This window comes from Pteropus medius, unplaced genomic scaffold (assembly GCF_902729225.1).
Source record: "Pteropus medius unplaced genomic scaffold, Ma_sr-lr_union100, whole genome shotgun sequence".
In the NCBI taxonomy this organism is placed as follows: domain Eukaryota; kingdom Metazoa; phylum Chordata; class Mammalia; order Chiroptera; family Pteropodidae; genus Pteropus; species Pteropus medius.
In genome coordinates, this window is record NW_024354502.1 from 6,135,386 (window position 1) to 6,155,211 (window position 19,826).

Below are 19,826 nucleotides of genomic sequence, written 5' to 3' on the forward strand. Positions count from 1 at the left end.
CTCATACAACTCAACAATAAAAAGACACATAATCCAATTAAAAAATGGTCCCAGGCTTTGAGTGGACATTTCTCCAAAGAAGATATATAAATGGCCAATAAGCACATGAAAAGATGCTCAATGTCATCAGTTATCAGAAATCAAAACTACAATGAGATACCATTTCACACTTCATATCATTTGTCATATCACTTAAATCCTTAAATATTTCTAAGGTCTTAATAAAGGACTATGGAACCACACCTCTGGTGTGGTCTTTTTCCTGAGGCTATCTCTTACTTTGAGAATCTTTTGCCACTGGAGATATTGGAAATGGGAAGTCATTTTATTTTCCAATCCGGAATGTCCTAAGCCCTCAGCATCTCTTTTAAATTCTGCTAGCAAACAGTTTCTTCTTTGGCTCATCTATCTTTTCCTGTATCGTTTCATATTCACCTAAACAAACAAACAAATGCTCCCTTCACACTTTCAAAATTCTACCTGCAGATAACCTTAACTGGATCTTAAGTTCATAAGGTACAACTTCTCTTTTACAGGTTATACAGGCAACAGTTTTGCAGAATGTATCACCACTACATAATACAGCTGAGCTAGATAGATGGGCCCAGTGGCACCATCTTTCCCAAGAGAAAGGGTCTCATTCTAAACTTCTCATTTTACAAAGTGTGAGCTTTCAGCATTATTCCCAGCACCAGTAAACAACTCCCCAGAATAGCTGATGTCTAAACTCAGCCTTTACCCTCCCTCCCATATGCCTTTCCAGGTCCCTGTATAAAGACAGAGCAACTGGTCAGCTGGGTCTCTCTCCCGGAGCACAGCCCCAAAGCATGTGCAGCTATGCTTCAGTCCTCCCGCCTCTTCTTCCATGAGTTTTAGCTTATACCAAGTGGTGTCTGCCAGATGTTCTTGCTCAGTGCCATCTCGGGGTCAAAGGAACACCATGAACAAAATGACAAAGAGCTATTACCCTTAATATATAAGAATGCTTACTAACCAGTAAGAAAAAGTCAAACTATTCAAAATAAAAACGAGCAATTAAAGAGTGGCCAACATATTAAAGAAATGTTCCCCCCTCAAAACAAACAAACCAACCAAACAAACAACAACAACAACAACAAAAAAACCCACTCAAAACAAACAAACCAACCAAACAAACAACAACAACAACAAAAAGCCAGGGACTTTGACGGTGGCTGTAAATTAATTCCTCAGAAAAGCAATTTGGAAATATTGAGCAAAAACCTTAAGACCCACAAATTTCACTCCTAAAAAATATATAACCAATGATGCATTAGGAAGATTCATTAAAGTTTTATTTATAACAGGGAAAAACTGAACCTATATGTTCAACAATGGGGAATTAATAAAACAAATTTTGATTCATTTATATTATACAGGGGTTAATATTGATATAAAATTCATAACACATTAAGTGAAAAGCAGGCTATAAATTAACATACACATATAAACACAAATGTATACACACATATGACCCCGATATTGAAAAAGTTTTAAAAATAATTATATTTTTTTTAAAATATTAACCGTGGTTACCTATAGGGAATGGGGGCCATGTGGAATTTTTTTCACTCTCCTTTGTACTTCCTGCATTTTCCAGATTTTCTATAATGGGGAAAAGATATTCTTTCCTGGGAGTCTGTTCTTAGTCAATGTTGCTATGTCTTATTTTCACAATTTCTGCCCTTTCTTCATTTTTGATCCCAAATAAACATTAGTAGCTCCAACAGTGATGGCTCTAGGCTGGTCTTACAGAAAGAAGGCTATCTGCGTGAATATTTTTTGCCCATATTTTCCAAGTCAGGAGCCGTCTAATCAATCATGCGGTTGGAACACATGAGAAAAGTCATTTGCACTGTGTCACTTGAGGCTCAGTAATTTAAACAGGTGAGACAATGAACATATCTACCAAGAAGTAAAGAGATATCTTTTCCTATTTATTGAAATATTTAAATAACCAAGAGTAAAAATTTTAAAACATATATAAAAATGCCAACTTTAAAAATTAAAGTTTAGTGAAACTATACAATAGGTATACAAGTAAAATACATGAACTGGGCATTCTCAAAACTCTATATAAATATGTGATATTTATAAAAGTCTTTAGAGATATAACATCTATTCTTTAAATAAACTTTGAAATCTGTTTATAATGTCCAAACTAAGGAAGGAAGTAGTAAGCAATAGCTCTGTCCAATTCATAATTCTCCAAAGAAAATTATTATGTGTTATTTCTTGCTTGTCTTTTCTAATACCCATTCAATAACCTAGGGGGAGAAAAAATATGATTATGGTTCATTTTTATTAAAAACATAAGTGATAGAAAAAGATACTATTAAAACATTAAAGGAAAATGGTAGAAATTTTAAAATAAAAAGTAACAAGTGAAACTCTTAAGACATATTTTATCTTAAAAACATGTTTATTTTCTAACTGAAGAGCACTTTCTGCTTCTATGCAGAGTAGAATAACCGGACAAAGTCCAATAACATTGGACAAAGATAAAGATTCTGATCTATTTTCTCTCTTTATTAGAAAAGCTTTCCAAAGTGTCACTAGAAAGAAATTAATCCAAACTTTAAAAATAACTAATCAAAATGGATTAATTTTTCTAACTATTTGGATTATTTTGAAATTTTTCTTTCTTAATACCATTTCAGAAACTCTTTTGTTCAGAGTAGCCTAGTAAATATTACTAAATACTCTGCTTGTGTAAGTCCATTACTAAGTATTTCAAAGAGTGTTCTTACTGCATAGGTAATAGCATCACAGCTATCCTGAAATAAAACGGCAATTTAATTGAATGTAGTTTTGTGGGAATAATTTATTTACCTGTACAGCATTGTTGTTTGCTGTTTTCTTCATTTCTTCAAATAGACCTCTTGAAGTTTTAAGATCCTAAACATAACAAAATACAGCATTTTACAACTTGCACAGTAAATTATGGAGAACAGCCATTATTAAATAAACTGGATATTGTCCTTTATGTTCTGATGACTCAGATTAGAAGCTTTCCTCACAAGTCTGCTAAACCCTGGCTCGTCCAGTCATAATTAAAAATGAGACACTGAAAATCTTATTGGAAGCTCTGTCTTTTATGCAGAGCTTGTTCGCTGGTGGCTTTACAAAGTGGGTGCTAAGGGAGCTAGCTGGTGTTTTCACTGGGGCTTCCCATTCTTTTTCCTCCAGAGACTATTTCCTGCCCTGTCACAGAGGTGGGGAGAGAATTACATGTGAGGTCCCTTGTAGTTAACATCGTGGGAGAAGCCCGTGTGGAGCAAGTGGAAAGTTCTCAGTTCACTTTGCAGATCTCTATGTAATTCCCGTTTTCTACCTGGCACCTTGTCCTTTGCTTTCCATGATACCTGTTGGCTTCAAATCCTGAGCATCACAGAGACTGTGTCAGTTGAACTGGTTTGACTCTCACTGGCATTCTACTAGGCGGCATTTAGGTTGTAACTTTTACTCTGCTACACCATGCTTCCACGTAATTCCTATTATTCAATAATGTACTGAAAAACTTCCACGTTTTTTTCTTTCCTTTTTTCTTGTTTTTTTTTTTGTACTTTAATACTGTTTTTCTAGAGAGATTTTAGAAAGGAGGGGAACTCAATATATGTGGTCAATCTGCAATTTTAAACAGAAACCCACATAAAGCTGTGATTCGAGTCAGAAAAATCTTAAAACTGAACATAACCTAACACCATCTAAGTTTTAGAAAACTGTCATCTGAGTGGCTGATCTGTTCAATGTCATACAACCAGCTGATAATGGATCCAAATATAAAAACTGGGTGTTTTGATACTCAGTCCAGTAGCCCTTTTACTATATACTATACTTACTAATTAAACATTTTTTGAAGCTTATCAACTCAAGTCAAAGACTTGTTAGGAAAATACTGAGGATACCAATTAAAACGTAGCCTTCTATATATGGGGACCAAAATCAAGTAAATCAAATATAAAATATTTTGGCTCCGATTTTTCTATCTCCATTTTTTAAAAAATTGGAAACAAATAATAAGTAATGAATGTGAGAAATACTCACTAAAGATTACTTTATGTCAGCCAAATAGGAACATGAGAAGACGACCTCAATTTTGCCATTAGCAGAGAGGACACTGTACCTTTAGATAGAACTTCGAGATCTCAAAGAGACGCTGGCTGCAGGCAGCGAAACATTCATGGGCCTCAGTGATGCTGTGTTTTCTCAGGGTTTCAGTAACCACTTCTTTCAATATCTTGAATAGAAGATAACATATGACTAAATAATATTCCTTGGAAAAGGTACAAACATTTAGAGTTCAGTTCTATGAACCATACAATCATGTAGCTATGCTAACAACAGATAATACAAAACAGTTGAGAAGACTATAGATCTGAAATATTTACATGGTCACATGTGTCATAGGACAATATCTATTGGCAAAAGATGACTGGAGTATCTTAAGAGAGGAATTCAAATCATGAGTTCTGAACTGAAATTTGAGCATAAGTTATACATGGTAGGCATATACAGATGTGTCTTTATTTTTTTTTATTATGGAAAATTTCAAACATTGAGAAGTAGAAGGAACATTTTATAACAAATGCCTATCTCAACGTTATCACCCAGCATCAAGGAGGATCTATTTGTGGCTAATTCTGTTTCATTTATACCCCTCCCGCCTACTTTCTAATTATCCTTTCTGCACCGGATTATTTTAAAGTAAATTATAGATACATTTAATTTCATTCATAAAATTTTTAGACATATGTTTTAAATGAATCAAATAAAGGAATTTCTTCCCACATAGAACTAAAAAAGACAGAAAATAAATCTTTACCCGCGTATGTTTCTGTGATCTTGATTCCTTAATTTGCCTTAATGCTTTTGATTCGTGCACACTTTTTTGACCTGGACTGGCCTTTGTAGTGACTTTTGGAGTTTCAGACCTAAGAACTGGAACAGATGGACCAGTCATAGATAATGATCTCTCTGCCCGTGGCTTTCTGGAAGTCACTGCATGGTGATGATGATTAGAATTGCCACTTGTTTGAGAAAGAAGAGAATCTGAACTTTCAGATTTCACAAGTCTATTGTGGGGAAAAATGTCAAAAACAGAGATTAGGTAAATGAACAATGAGTTCCATTTTCTGTCCTAAATGTTTACAACTATATCCACTGAAAAAGAAACCCAAGAAGAACAAACAAAATCTCTCACTACTACTGCCTTAAATAAGCAATCGACATCATCTTATATAGTTGCTCCCCTAGTTCTTCAAATGAGTGACTAAAACATAGAAGGCAGTGAATAATAAACTAGGAAAAAGTAACAGTCATACTGTCGCCCTCCCCATCGATTTACAATTTCTTGCATAAATCCGCTATGGCATGCCAGGTGATGTTATTTATAGATTCGATACTCACCTGTCAAGTACTTATACTTTTCTATTAGAATAATTTTGACAAAGAAAACATCACCTATACTTATTGTATGTATGCAACTACCTGTGCAAAAATAAATAAGTGTTAAAACAAATACAAATAAAACTATAAAACTAACTCTTGCTTTAATCTTCCCTCATGTTTAAATTTCCTTTTACAAGACAGGGTCTCATATTCTTCAATTCTGCTAAACAAAGGGCGATAGCGTACTTTCTTTTCTGGTACACATATCTTTTTTTATTAATCACAAGTCAGAAATAAAAAATATTGTTACAAAATACAGTATCCCAAATGTTGATGGATTTCCTTTTCAGCTTTACTGGGTGTAAAAAATACCATGAATTTGTGAAGTCCTCATGAAAATAATTTTAGTTATTCCATATCAGGGAAATAGTATTCTAATATTTTTAACTGTTCAGAAAAAGATTTGAAAGTTTCACTTTCAGGTATTTCAAACATTTTGAAAGGTTTAAACACCGTAAGAATTTAAAACTGGTGTTCGATGCCAAAGACCTAAATTTGACAAAGATTCTAAGGATACATAAATTCAATAGAAATTAGAAGTTTAAATTTCTAATTTCAAGTATTTGAACATTTTACTTACCTAGGAAAAAAAAGCATCTAGGAAAGTTTCACATAATATATTTTTACGTAGGCTTTAAAAGCTGTATTTTATGTGGAACGAATGGTTTTAAAATGGTGCCTCATGGAACCCCTTCTTTAAGGGGCCAACGCAGACAGGAAGCAGTGAGAGGAGAGGGAAGGAAGAGCTAAGGGAGCCTGGCATCCCCAACGCTCTCTCCCAGGGCGGCTGCGCCGCTCGCCCTGTTGGATGAGGTCTCCAGCATTCCATGCTTAAGACTTTACAATCCGTGGTGCTAATGGACTGTCTTAGCATATAAAGCAAGAAATAGTGTGTTTTTTCCAAGTCATTTCTTTTTATCATACAAGCAAATCGTCAGCTGCTCACAATAAAAACAAAATTCCTGGTATGGAGGAATTAATCCAAAATCTATGCAGAAAGCAACTTAAAAATGTAAAAGGCTACCATAAAAAAAAAAAAAAATTACCCTAGGGACTAAAATACTTTCTGTCAAGATATTTAATATTTTGTTAACCAATGTCACCTCGATAAATTTAGTAATAAAAAAGATACTTAATATCTTTATGTGTTTAATATACGACCTTTTATTGGGATAAAGGCAGTTCTGATCATTTAACCTCCTTTTCAACCGGGATACTTCGGTCCGGAGTTCTCCCTGGAAAGCTTCTCCGTCAGGGACACTTCCAGGCTCTGACAAAGCTGCCGGCGATGGAAGAGGGCTCAGCATCGTGGGCACTGGGAAACTGTCTCTGGTGCAGGTGGTCTGAGTTTCATAGCGGATCAGACGAGACTGAAGTTCAGAAAATCCCCCATCTCTTTCTAAAGATTTTCGGTCATCCAAGCAATATCTAAATGAGAGAAAAATCATTAAAATCAAAGCCCTCATGACAGCAATGGGCTTTTTTCCTGCCCATTAGAAGACAGCAAAACATTTACCTAAAAAGTTCTTACCTAACTTCCTAATATTTGTTAGAAGGTTGAGTGAATGGCTGAATTCCCTCGCAAGTTCAGTTTTTCCTAGCCTGCTAGATGACACGGCAAAAGATTTAAAAATCTGAAGTACAAGTCCTCTTTGACTCTGGGCAATAGATTAAGTTAATCCTCTGGCTTATTTTCAAAATAATACAGTTGCTGTTTTAATACTTCCTAAATCTCTACCAACCTCTGATTTCTCAGCATGGCTGATACGCGGCAATGCGAAATGCTGACTTCTGTTAGAAAGGGCAAATTTATTTTCAACACAAAGATTAAAAGGGTATAAAGGCATCCTAAACCGGCTTACCAAACATAGCTCTGAATATCTGAATTTTTTCTTTGAAATTCTCTTCCCACCTTATTGACCGATTGCCAGATTTTCCTTCAAACACTTTGGCTGTCTCTGTGCATCTAGTTTCTAGCTAAATCTGATTCAAGGAACCAGTGAGATGTCGGCTCCATGAATGATAAGAGATGTAAAGAAAGCCCACGTTGTGAAGTACAGCAAATAAGCATTTCAGGAAAAGCACCTATGAGATGTGTGACTTTGGAAAGCTTTTCACTTTCTCCCATGCTACAGCTGCACCAAGGAAACAAATGGTTCCACAATGTGATGGCGGGGCTACACAAATTAAAACCTTCTGTTATCCGTCCTCTCCGCCTGTAAAATTCTAAGATGCTCCCTGAAACCAGATTTTGTGTCCATAAGCTTTTGGTCCACTCCCAAGGACTGTATCATTACCCTAACATCTAATTGCCTGATGGAGGTTTTAAGGACTTCCTCTCTTCCTTGTGACACTTTCATGTTTGATTTCTAAGGGTACAGACTAGGGAGCCAGGCTTCCTAGATTTAAATCTAGCTCCACCATGATTAGCTGTGTGAACTTGGCCAAATAACTTAACTTTATGCTTCTGTTGCCTTGTCTGCAAAATGAGATTTATAGCAGTTATCTCAAGTGCTACTGTGAGAATTCTTTGAATGGGTACAAGTTAGCACTTAGAATCAGTACATAGAACATGCAAGCAAAGCAGTCAATAAATGTATGCTGCTGCTGTCATTATCATTACCACTGTCATCGTTGTCATCATCATAGTAGTCACCACCACACCCACCACCACCACCACCACACCACCACCACCACCAAGTTTCTTTTCTACCACAGCAAATCTTATAGTATGCTGATACTGCACAGCATGGCCAGGACTTAAACCCAGGTTGGTGACTTCAGAGTCTGACTTTAGCCATTTTAGTATATTATCTCTCATGTAAATCGTCAGGATCATCTTACTCAGAGGTCAACCCATGGCCTAATGTTAGAATCACCCAAAGAACTTTTAAGAAATATTGACACCTGGTGTACATGCCCAGAGTTTCTAATTTAATAGGTCTTGGGTATAATCCAGCCACGGGCATTTTTTTAAAAGCTGCCCAGGAGATTCAAAAGTGTCGCTAGGACTGCAAAACCTTTGCTCTAACCCAACAGTTTAACAGTGGAGAAAACTAAGGTCCTACATCAAAATGTTAACTGGTAGCAGAGCAGAGACTAGAACCGAGGGGTCTCTCAATTCCCTGATATTCTTTCTCGAATTTGTTGTTTAACAAAACATATTTCATTAAATATCAATTGTAACCCTTAGGCTTACTAATGAGAGTCCTACTTCTATAATGCACAACAGAAAGAATCTAGTAAAATTAAGGATCATGAATGTTAAGAAAGTTCTAGGCATGAGCAATGTAATGCCTGATTAGCCTATGGGAAATTTTTGAGAGAAAAGATGCATATCTTGACTCTAAATGAGTATCTTTCTCTACTCTAAAATTCTGATACTAAGATGCAGAATTTTTTCTTTCATTTTTAATATCTCTTGATCGCAGCTGTCCATAATGTCATCCTTTCAAAGGAATTATGTGCACTGTATGTTGACTTTAATTACCATTAAAATGTCTTCAAAAAGATTATACTATGATTTGTTATTGAAACAAGTTACTTAGTAAGTAAGAAAGGAGCAGACACAGTGTAGCAGAGTGTATATTTGATATTAGTGAAGTAAATATGCATTGCTGGATGAATGACATCGATTCCATATTTTCTTACAAAACAATAATAACTAAATGCTTTATGTGTCCAAAGAAAAATACCTGTAAAATGAAGCCATTTTTGTCTTGTAAATACAAAACAGACAAGATACTGACTACCACACACCAAGCAATGCCAAGGAAAGCACCAGAAACTGCCAAATCTCTTGGAATAGATAAAAGGAAATTCATAGCAACAAGAGGCTGCTGTGAGCAACTGACTGTCACAATTTGACAGTAGATCTTAATTAGTTGTTAAAGACAGTGCATCTTACAATCAATAGTATCCTACACCCAAGGATAGAATAGATAAGTGAAAAAACAAACTAACAATCCATCAGTGGATATCTTTGCTTTGCCTTAGGAATCACAGATTTGAAGTTGAGTTAATATGATATACTTTTTCCAAATATTCTTTATAGAGAAAGAGCTCAAGGATTCTGAAGTCTTACAGCAACAGAGGAAGGGAGAACTTCTTTGTGGTTGCATGTTTACTTTAAAATTTCACTTGGATTTTGTTTCTACTACACAATCTATGTTTAACATAAACAGGCCCCCATACAAAGCACCCGAATCTTCTTGAAAAAAAGCATGTTTCTGGATTCACTGTGCTCACCTTCTGCAACTTCCTTAGTTTAATCTCAGTCCCAGGCTTAACGAGCATAAATTTATTTTTTTTTAAAAGGAGTCACAGCTAGATTTGTCTATTTGCTTATGGAGGTAGGTAGATAGTAGACGAGAAGAAAGCTGTTCTTTTATAATGAAGCAGAATCTCATAACATTTTATGTGTATAAATGAATTAATATAGCTCTATGTTGATTTAGACCAATAAACACTGCTCAAGTAACTCCTAATTTAATATTTTAGTAAATGATCATGAAGACTATACTTTTTATGAATTCTATAAATTTGTATGCACCATTAGAATTTGCCTATAGTAAACTAAAATCAACGGAAAAAAAGTAGGGAGCTGAGGCTCAGAATAACGAAGACTATATAGCATTTTAAGAAAAATAATCAAAACATGGTTATGTGATGGATGCTTCGGTCATTAGTTAAAATGAATTTATAGCTTATTCCATTCAAATCAGTGCTTCAGTGAGTTTGTAGGGCTAAAAAGGAGGAAAAAACATGTTTCATGGGGTTGATATTTTGACCGTGTAGCAAAGAAAATGTTAATACTAGTACTTTTTCTCAGGAGAGTTGATCATTAATGTTGATCATAATAATATGATCACTGTTTACTGTTTCAACTTTCAGGATCAACTTATATACAAAATATCTTAAATGCTTATTAGGTTCCACTAACAGATTAGAAGGCTCTAAAATTCTTATCAAATTAAATGGGAGAGGTATTGCTTTATAGTTGATGAAATAAGAAATAGAAGTTTAGATATATTATTTGAATACATAAAAATAAATAGCAGAAAACGCAAATTGAGAAGGGAAACCAAATCCTCATATTGCATAGTAAAGAGTCAATAACATTTTATATGGAGATATTAATAAATATTGACGAAAGGTACCCTTTAGAATAAGAGAGGCAACCACCAGAGAAGCTTAAATCAAACAAATAAAACGCTTGTTTCTGAAAACTGGGACCAGAGGAAGGAAATAATAAAGAAAGGAATTGCTGGTTTTTATTATAAACTTTTCTGTTGCTTATTTCTAGGTCTTTAATAAAATCAAAAAGAAGGGAGAAAAAAACATATTAATCAAATTTTTCTGTCCTAGAAAAAAGAAGCTCCCACTTAAATTTGACTAAGGTAAATTTAGATCAAATAAAAAGTTAAATCTGTAATCACTGCATAAAAGGGTATACAGCTAAAAATAAGAATAGTTTAAACAAAAGGTTTAGCTAAATTCGAGTTTATTTGGGAAACATGCCTAACTTTTTGACATTATAGGAAAAGCAATAATCCTCTCAAATAAGGAATTCTTTCCTCAATTATCAGAAACAAAAAGCTCGAACAAATGGCATTTCTTATCTTTTTATGATTCAGGGGTTGTCTCTGAGTTGCCTGTTGTTAACAAAACAATTTAAAATTCTTATCTTTAGAACCAGTTAAATTAGCATTTCATATGGGACTTCTTTCAGAAATGATTAATTCTTAGCTGTTGCTCATTTTTTTTTATTTTTGTTGCTCATTTTAAAGTCCTCAAATTCAACTGTTTTTGCCACACTCAGACGGATAGAAGTTTAACATTTTGGCTTAATGCTGTATGTTCTTTGTTATTGCCAATCAGTATTGCTCTGTGTGCGTATACTGGTTTATTTATCGCTTCTCCTGCTGTACACCTGGGCTGTTCCCAGACGGGGCTATCATGAATAAAACGCTCCGTACGTTCTCATACAAGTCTTTTTGCAAAGTTATGTTTTCATTTCTCTTAGGCAAATACCTAGTAATGGAATTGCTGAGAAATAGGGTCTGAGTATGTTTAGTTTTATAAGAACCTGCCAGATCCTTTTCTGAAGTAAATATATCATTTTCTACTCCCACCAACAATGTATAAGATTTCTGACTATTCCATATACTTGCCAATATTTATCAGTCTTTTCAATTTTAGCCATTCCAGTAGGGGTACAGAATTTTAATTTATGGATACACTATCATTTATTCAACCAAGCCCGTAACGTTAGACATTGTTTCTCATGTTTTTTATTTTAAATAACACTGCAAACAATAGCCTTGAGTAATAACTCAGTGTACATAACTCAGTGTACAATCATTAAGCTTAATAAATCAATATATTATAAACACCTGCAATTTTTTTCCATTCTACCTTTCTTTCTAAGATTACTTTTAATATTTATGGTTTTAGTTGTTATCTGGTATAAGTTCTTTTCAATTGTGTTTAAAATTGGAAATGGCTGGTTAGAGAAAAACTACGCTTTTTATACGTAGTGTATCACTGGCCATTTCATGAATTCTCCCACTGCTTCTAATAGCCTTTCTGGTCTCTTCTCTACAAACCAACAATAACAAAAGCCTTCTTTTGCTCTCTTTTTCAATACATATAGCTCTTTCATTTATTTGTTTGTTTGTTTATTTTTTAGGCGAGGCAACCCTTGGTTGACCTCACAGACTACAAGGACCTTGTCAGCTTACAATCCCTTATTTTTTATTTTTTACACCTATAGCACCTGGTCTTCCTAGGTGGTCTCTCCTATCCGAGTACTAACCAGGCCCAACTCTGCTTAGCTTCCGAGATCAGACGGCATAGGGCTTGTTCAGGGTAGCATGGCTGTAGACCGTATAGCTCTTTTAAACTCTTTAGTTTTCTTCATTTTGATTCATTGACTGAAGCATACAGAACAATTGTTTAAAAAAAAAAAAAAAACCTAATGAAAGCAGGTATCTTTTTTTTTTTTGCATCTGATTATAATGGGAGTTTCATTTTGATGCTTGAAAATAAAGTAACTAAAGATTTTGCCTCCAGAGTTAAACTTTACATCAATATTCCTTAAATGAAATAAATATTATTTAAATATAGCCAGGAACCTAAAAATTCCTAGAATGACTTGTTGGGTGGTGACCTTCTATATTTCTCAAATTCCCCTACCAGCCACCTAATGTGCCTAAGCTAAAAACACTAAAAAAATTCTTATTTCCCTTTCTCATTCCCAACATCTAATCGATTTCTCAAGTTCTTTACATAGCTCTTAAGTTTGTATTCTCCTTCCTATTTTCACTGTCTTGATGATATTTTAGTCTTTCGACATCTCTTGCTTAAAACAGCTGAGTTCATTAAAGGACAATGAGATTTCATTCAATGAAACAAACCCAAGCATGTAATTTTGTGCTTTAGGAATAAAGAGTTTTTACTGCCTCAAAGAAAAGATCAGTCTTCCTGCCATGTCAACAGTGATCTTTACGACTTCATGATTTGGTCTCATAATACAAAATACTTATTATTACTCTTATTAAAAAACAAAAATGCTATTTCCTCTTTCTAGACTCTGTACCTCGATCCTCCCCTAGATAATCCCTTTTTGCCAGGGAAACTCCTTCAGACTTAGTTCAGACGTCCTCTTTGAAGTTCTCTCAGACAGTTCCTGATCCTTATTTGTCTCATCTACCAGGCAGTTATATTCTAACATCACTTATACTCTACTAAAATCATGTGTTTCTTCCTTTCTTCTCTACTAGAGTATATGCTTCTTAATGGCAGAAATAGTTATTTTACAGTCTTTTGTATCTTTGGCTCCTGAATGAGTGATGGTCAGCAAGTATTTTTAAGGTTTGTGTGAGATACAGATTAAGTTCACAAGTCAGTCAAAAAAGTATATTTCAGTTGTTCCCTTATAAACTTAAACTTGCTTCTAAAAACTAAGGTAAAATCAAGTTCTTTTCTATTTTAATTTATGAAAAATCAATATAAAATAATGGTTTACTTTAAGAATGTATTTTGCAAAATGAATTACTAAGGTCTTGAGAATTTATCATAAAATATATTATCATCACTCCATTTCTTGTCCTTGTGAAAAGGTAGAGGTGTACATGCCCTCAGAAACTGCTTCCAAGCAAGAGAATCCTTTGAAATTTTATTCAAATCGGTCAATTAAAATTCTATTAAAATGCACGCATAAATAACATGTTAGAGATGGGAACACATTTTATCTAATAGTTCTGGAGTAATTGCAATGTAATTAGTGATCAGGGAAAATGAATGTGACTAGTAGTGTAAATACATTCATTTATAATGTAGACAAAATAATTTTGATTAAAATATCTAGTATCTAATAATAGGATGTTCAAATGCTATAAAACTGATCAATCATCAAATAACTTTTTTTCAATAGAAGAGAAATTATTTGTGCACGTAGTGTTTTGTTTTTTGACATACTTTCTCTTCGGTTCGTATGTACCTCAATACCTCTTATTATAGTCACTCTTCACACTCACATAAGATAAGCTACATCAACAACAAGCAGAAAAATTAAGTATAAATCAGAAACTTACTCAATTCCATGGTAATGACATACTGAAGCTTTTTCAAAAGGTAAAACTCGAAGTTTCCGAGGACTAAGTTCTGGGGTCAGAACAAAAGTCTTTTCCCTGAAACAAAAAAGTTCTTCATTTGTATTTAAAGTTTATTTAGTGACAGAGAGAAGGTTCCAGAAAGTGTCTCAACAAAGAAATGTGACTCCGCTCAGTCCAACTGAATCTTACATGGGATAAAAATTTAGTTACATCAGATCTTAGAAAGAAAAGGAAGCAAGGTTAGGCCTGTGGATTTTGTCACTTATGTTTCTGTGCCTCAAGTTTCCAAAGTCATGATATTACTTATTTCACAAAACTATTCGGAGAAATGGATAGATCGAGAATGGAAAATGATCTGTAGTGGAAATTCAAGAGGCAGCATTATTCCGGAAGGATTTTTTTTTTCTTAGTGTAATGAACTAATGTTTATACATTTAGTTATACTCTTTTTTTACAGGGAATAATTAAGTCAATTCGAGTCTTTGGTAACAAAAGAAGTATTTACTTCCTACTATAACGTATTGGGACTCAGATCTTTCCTCATCTGGGAATACAGTCATCTTGACACTTACTTTAAGAGTCAACAACCTTTTAAATATCCCAGTGTATCTGAGACTAACTGCTGACTTTGGTTCTTTCTCTGAGTAGGTTTTCAATCAGTAGATATGTTAAAACTAATCATATGTGAGCTTACATAAAATGTCCATGCTCAACCCCACCCATTCCATATCCAGACCTGCAGAGGTGTATCAAAATCTAGAAAGGTCCTTGCAATTAGGCTCAGCCCTCCTGGTTTTCTAATAGGTGCCCAACTTCTCTGCCTGAGTTGGGAGGCACTATTCTAATGTTCTTGAAGCTCAGAACAGGTTAGATGGGAATGGAAGAATTACAGATCAATGGTCTTTACACGGTCAGAGGCAGAATAAAATACCAGGAGTTTGAATTCCGAAGACTTAGAAACAGTATGTAGAAGGGCAAGTATGTAGTAGAGTACCAAGAATAAATTTGCTATCACATTTTCCCGCTATGTCATTAGTAATGAAATTGCCCATTTGCCACTGAAAATGATCTTGGGTATTATGAGAAGCATTTGAAATTACTACACTAAAATGTAAGATATATGTTAATTAATAAATTCTAAAAAACCAGAATTTATATTCTAATGCATCCACTTCAAGTGTTCCACAAAAGGTAACACTAACAAATTGCAATGACCACGTGTTTTGTTGACTGATTATAAAAGTGAATAATTTTGTAATACAGAACTCTTTAGGTGCCTGGCATTGCACTTCTTTCCTGCTGTATTCCATTTCTTATCTCAATCCCTCTCAACAACTTTATCTTTTTTTGTTGTTGTTTAATTTTACTCAGACCTTGTTCTTTCTAAAAGAAACATTTTAATAAGTAAGTATTTTGTCAATGTTAAATATGTCTGGTATATACACAGGAGTCATGCCTGCACTTTAATTTAGTGCAGCAAACTGAATGGCTCTTTGCATAGGCAGCCGTTTTAGTCTAAGGTTCTTGATTCATTGCCGTGGAAGCTCATCCTTCAACTTTAACACTAACAGAAGATATATTTGATAATGACGCAGTTCTCTACTAACATCAAGGAATTATATCAAATCGTCCTAAATAAATCGCCTGTACACTAAAGAAAGAATTAAATATATCTCCCCTACAACACTGCACCTAGAAAGACATCTGGTCAAAAAGAGAAAAACTTACGTACTTCAGTGTTGGCAAACCGAGCTGACTCTGCCAATTCATGCTTAATGATTTAGAAGGACAATAATCCAAAACTAAATAGATGAAAATGTGTATATACTTCTTCGCTTTCTTGATTCCCACAAAAAAGGGTATGAGAAAAAGAAAATTAATCTAAAATTATACAACTTTTATGTTATTAAGATCATTAAGTCATTAAGACCCAGAGTAATTAAGAACCTCAGGTTTTCAGTCACTCCCTGTCTCTCTGCACTTACGGCAACATGTTCTATCATTATCTTTGAGATGTAACTACCTTCATATAGATCCTTTCCAAAAGTTACCTTTAAAATCAGTATTTGCAAAAACAACCCTTACAAAAGTGATGGAACGGATCGATAATTTTTAAGGTCCTTTGGAAAGTTTTCAAAATAACTGATTAACAATCAAAAAGAAATTGGGGTAGTGAACAAATTATTCAAATCTCACAAGCATATGATGTTACAATTTTACCTGTAATTAAGTCAACTTCAGCAACATCCAGTTTTTATTAACTAGTAACTTAGTGGAAGTTGTCTTGGAATTCAAATTAGTTATAAATTATTCATGTAGACACTGAGTTCTTACTTGGTAATGTTATAGTTTCAAAAGCATTTTTATTACACTTTCCTATTTTCTTCAGTTGAAAGACTGCTTTTTGCTACTATTAGGCATGACTGACAATGTCATGACAAGTACAAAGCAACAAAATCAAAACTAGAGAGGAACAGAAAAGAGAATTAAAAAATATATATTTGAAAGTCAAATTATAATTTTTCTTAAAAAAGTACTGTCCTTTATATACAAAGTAGAAGCTACTGACTTTTATAGGGAATGTGCTGAGGTTGCTTTTACTATTCTTGCGCCCTTATATTCAATACCACAAAATAGTAGGACATTTGGCTACAGTAAAATGTGAGAATGAAGGCCAACTGATAAACACTGGGATCAAACTTGTAAATTTAGCCTAAGTGGGAAAGGGCATCAATTAAATGGGCAAGCAAGATGTAATGTGTTTTTTAAATGAACTTTCAAAAAATTAACTGGAGCTTATTTGGAGGTTCTAGAAGGGGAGCACAGCTAATCATATGACCTTGACCGAAGATTGGTCCTCTCTTCAATGGGGAAGGTCATCCTCTTTGACTGAGAACACAGCTTCAGGAGGGAAGCACATGGAGCAGTGAGGGAGGAAGGGAACACCCGTCTAGCCAGTCAGATCAGCCAAATCAACCCTGGCACCCAATGGGGTAACAGATGTTGCAACCAGAGAGAAAGGGCAGCGTAGATAAGGGGGTCATACATGTGGTGACAGAAGGAAATTTAATTTTGGGTGGTGACCAAACAATGAGATATACATAAGACGTATTATTGAATTGTACATTTGAAACCTATACAATTTTATTAATCAATGTCACCCCAATAAATTTAATTTAAAAAGTTAATTAGAAATTATAAGTTTATGACTTACCCTTTTTGGATGTGTAAAGGCTGAAGATCTCCAATTGGTAAGCCATCTGAGGTAAAATATTTCAGCAATTCTTTAGCATCCAATAATGCGACTGAATCCCGGGCACCCTCTTTGTGGCCTAGCAGCTGTTCAGATGAATGAGGTAATGAACCCGTTCTGGGAAAAGAATGTTACGTAGATTCATTAAAAGTGGGTTAGAATTCACTGTAGTCAGGAAAAAATGACATAAGCAGATATCAGAAAAATAAACAAATAAAATGGAAGAACTACACATTTAAGAAGAAAATAAAGTAAAATCTTTGCAAATTATTTAATATCAAAGTAAATTTTTAAAAACCTGAGGGTCACAGTGAAACTTACCATTACCATATCAACAACGCTTCTACTTAAATAATTATATTCTTTATAAATGGTGGCATGATTAATTATTTAGAACTCGAAGTTATCAAGTCTATAAATTTTAAATTGAAACTCTCTTGTATGTTCTGAAACACTACAATATTGTAAATTTTAAAGGCAGAGACTGAATGTTCCAATTTTCTATGAACTTGAAAGATTACTTGAAGCACAACTATAAAAATAAGGCAGTAACCAAAAATCTCTCCAAGGAGAGTCTAGCCATGATTATGACATTAGGAATAAGTACTGAATCGTTATTATACCTGAAATATATGTAGGACTTTATACTTTTCAAATTACTTCATATATACTACATTCTTAATCCTCGGAGACTTCCTTGAAAAAGACGGCATGGGTCTTATTTCAGAATCAAGTTAACACATGAAAATAAGTACTTTGAAAGTCAAAATCAACATACCAAGCCCAAAAAACATTCATTAGTCCTATTTGTCAGATAAAGATACTAACACACAATCTAGCATTTTTACTGGTGATTATATGATTTAAATGTTAACATTATGGGTTAGGACTTACATTTCTACACATTAGAGACTAATAATATACCGACAGTGCCTCTTTCCCCTTCTCATTTCCTTTATTTTTAAAAATGAAAATACAAATCTAATAAAAATAGCCAAACAAGAAAATACTCAAATATGTTCTATGAACTTTATACTCCAGGAGGGCAAGAACAACATTATGAATTTAATTTAATTTCTATATAGCTATTCTCTAATAGTAACTCACAGAGGTTTCTTAATGAAAATTACTCTCAATCATTTTACAAGCTAGGTATAATGGGGAAATGTATAATTTGCATTTATATAGAATCTTGGACACAAGAATATCAAAGCAATTTAAAACCCTGTTTGTGATAAATTACATTACCAAAATATGTCTTAGGTTAAAAGAAAAAAGACAATACTTTATTTTGTTCAGCATTTTCTAGCTTACAAAGTAGTTTTTCATATTTTATCTCATTGAATTTTCACAATTTTGAAGTAGAACATCTTAAAGATGAGGCATCAAAGTCACACAACAGGTGACTGAGTTTGTCTAAAACCATATTCTTACGACTTCTGAATTTCACTATGCAATGGTCCTTTATTCTCCGGTTAAACCAGTTTTAACACAAAATAAATTCTAAAAATATGCAACATAAGTTTTATCCATAACCAAAAATTTGATGGTATTGTCCCATATTTTGAAATGTCCACAAGTATTTATTGAATATTTACTTTGTAAATATAATTGTGAGGTACTAAAGAGTTCGCTGGTGATAATTTATAACCTCATAAATCACTGCTTGTAGTTTAATGTATAGGTTGACTTAAAGTAGAAGAAAGAAGGTGAGGAGAGTGAGAGGAGATAAATATACCAATGAAGAATGAGATAAAAAATGTACAATAAAACAAGTTTCAGGAAAGAATAACGCAGTCCTTGGATGCTTAAAAAAAGAGAAAACACTCAGTTGCGGCATTTATAAAGGCTTAAAAGAAAGGTGATATTTGATCTAGACCTTGAATGACAAGCTTCTAGTTCAAGAAAGTAGATTAAAGTCAGACATTAACTCTCCACTCAACAAACTGAAATCACAATGTTGAAGTACCAGATACTACATTCATAATAGGGTTGAGAAAAAGGAAAAATGAGTTCAATGAATATCAAAAATTTATAAACTAGAATAAGAGCTTCGAGAACTAGAGAGAAACCTACAAAATAGGTTTCTTCTCTTCCCACAAAGCCACAGTAAGATTCTATGAAACTTGGTTTCATAAAGTGGCAATGGTCAGAAACCGCTAGAACAGTTGTTTAAGTACCACTCTCCCACACCACACCTTACCCCCATGATTTTTACCTCTAAGAGAAGCTGTTCTCTGCAGATCCAGAACGATGTGCCTGTCCCAGTGTGAGTGGCGAGCCCCCTAGGATAAAGCTCCCTTATTCCAGTGTTGGGTGAAGGACAAAGGCTGCCTGTCCCAGGTGTCCTAGCAGGTGTCCTAAAGTGAGGCATGCTCTATCCTGCATCCTCTCCTCCCCCTAACAATAATTCAGATGACAGCAGATCAGGAACAAGACTATATACATATAAAGTGCATCTCAACTACCTATATAAAGCAGCCTAG

The 19,826-nt window shown here is 34.1% G+C and overlaps 1 protein-coding gene across 2 annotated transcripts in view; it reads right to left on the bottom strand.

Moving 5' to 3' along the window:
- Positions 1–1,287: 1,287 nt before the first annotated feature.
- The window catches only part of MTBP (MDM2 binding protein), a 59,164-nt gene continuing 40,625 nt past the window's right edge, over positions 1,288–19,826 (bottom strand). For both annotated transcript variants that reach the window (XM_039853701.1, XM_039853700.1), the window contains 7 exons: positions 17,302–17,457; positions 14,067–14,162; positions 6,631–6,897; positions 4,844–5,093; positions 4,145–4,258; positions 2,851–2,916; positions 1,288–2,285 (listed from right to left, as the gene is read on the bottom strand). In XM_039853701.1, the coding sequence (XP_039709635.1) occupies positions 2,247–2,285; positions 2,851–2,916; positions 4,145–4,258; positions 4,844–5,093; positions 6,631–6,897; positions 14,067–14,162; positions 17,302–17,457 (988 nt within the window). In that variant the 3' untranslated portion in view covers positions 1,288–2,246. The remainder of the gene's footprint in view (positions 2,286–2,850; positions 2,917–4,144; positions 4,259–4,843; positions 5,094–6,630; positions 6,898–14,066; positions 14,163–17,301; positions 17,458–19,826) is intronic.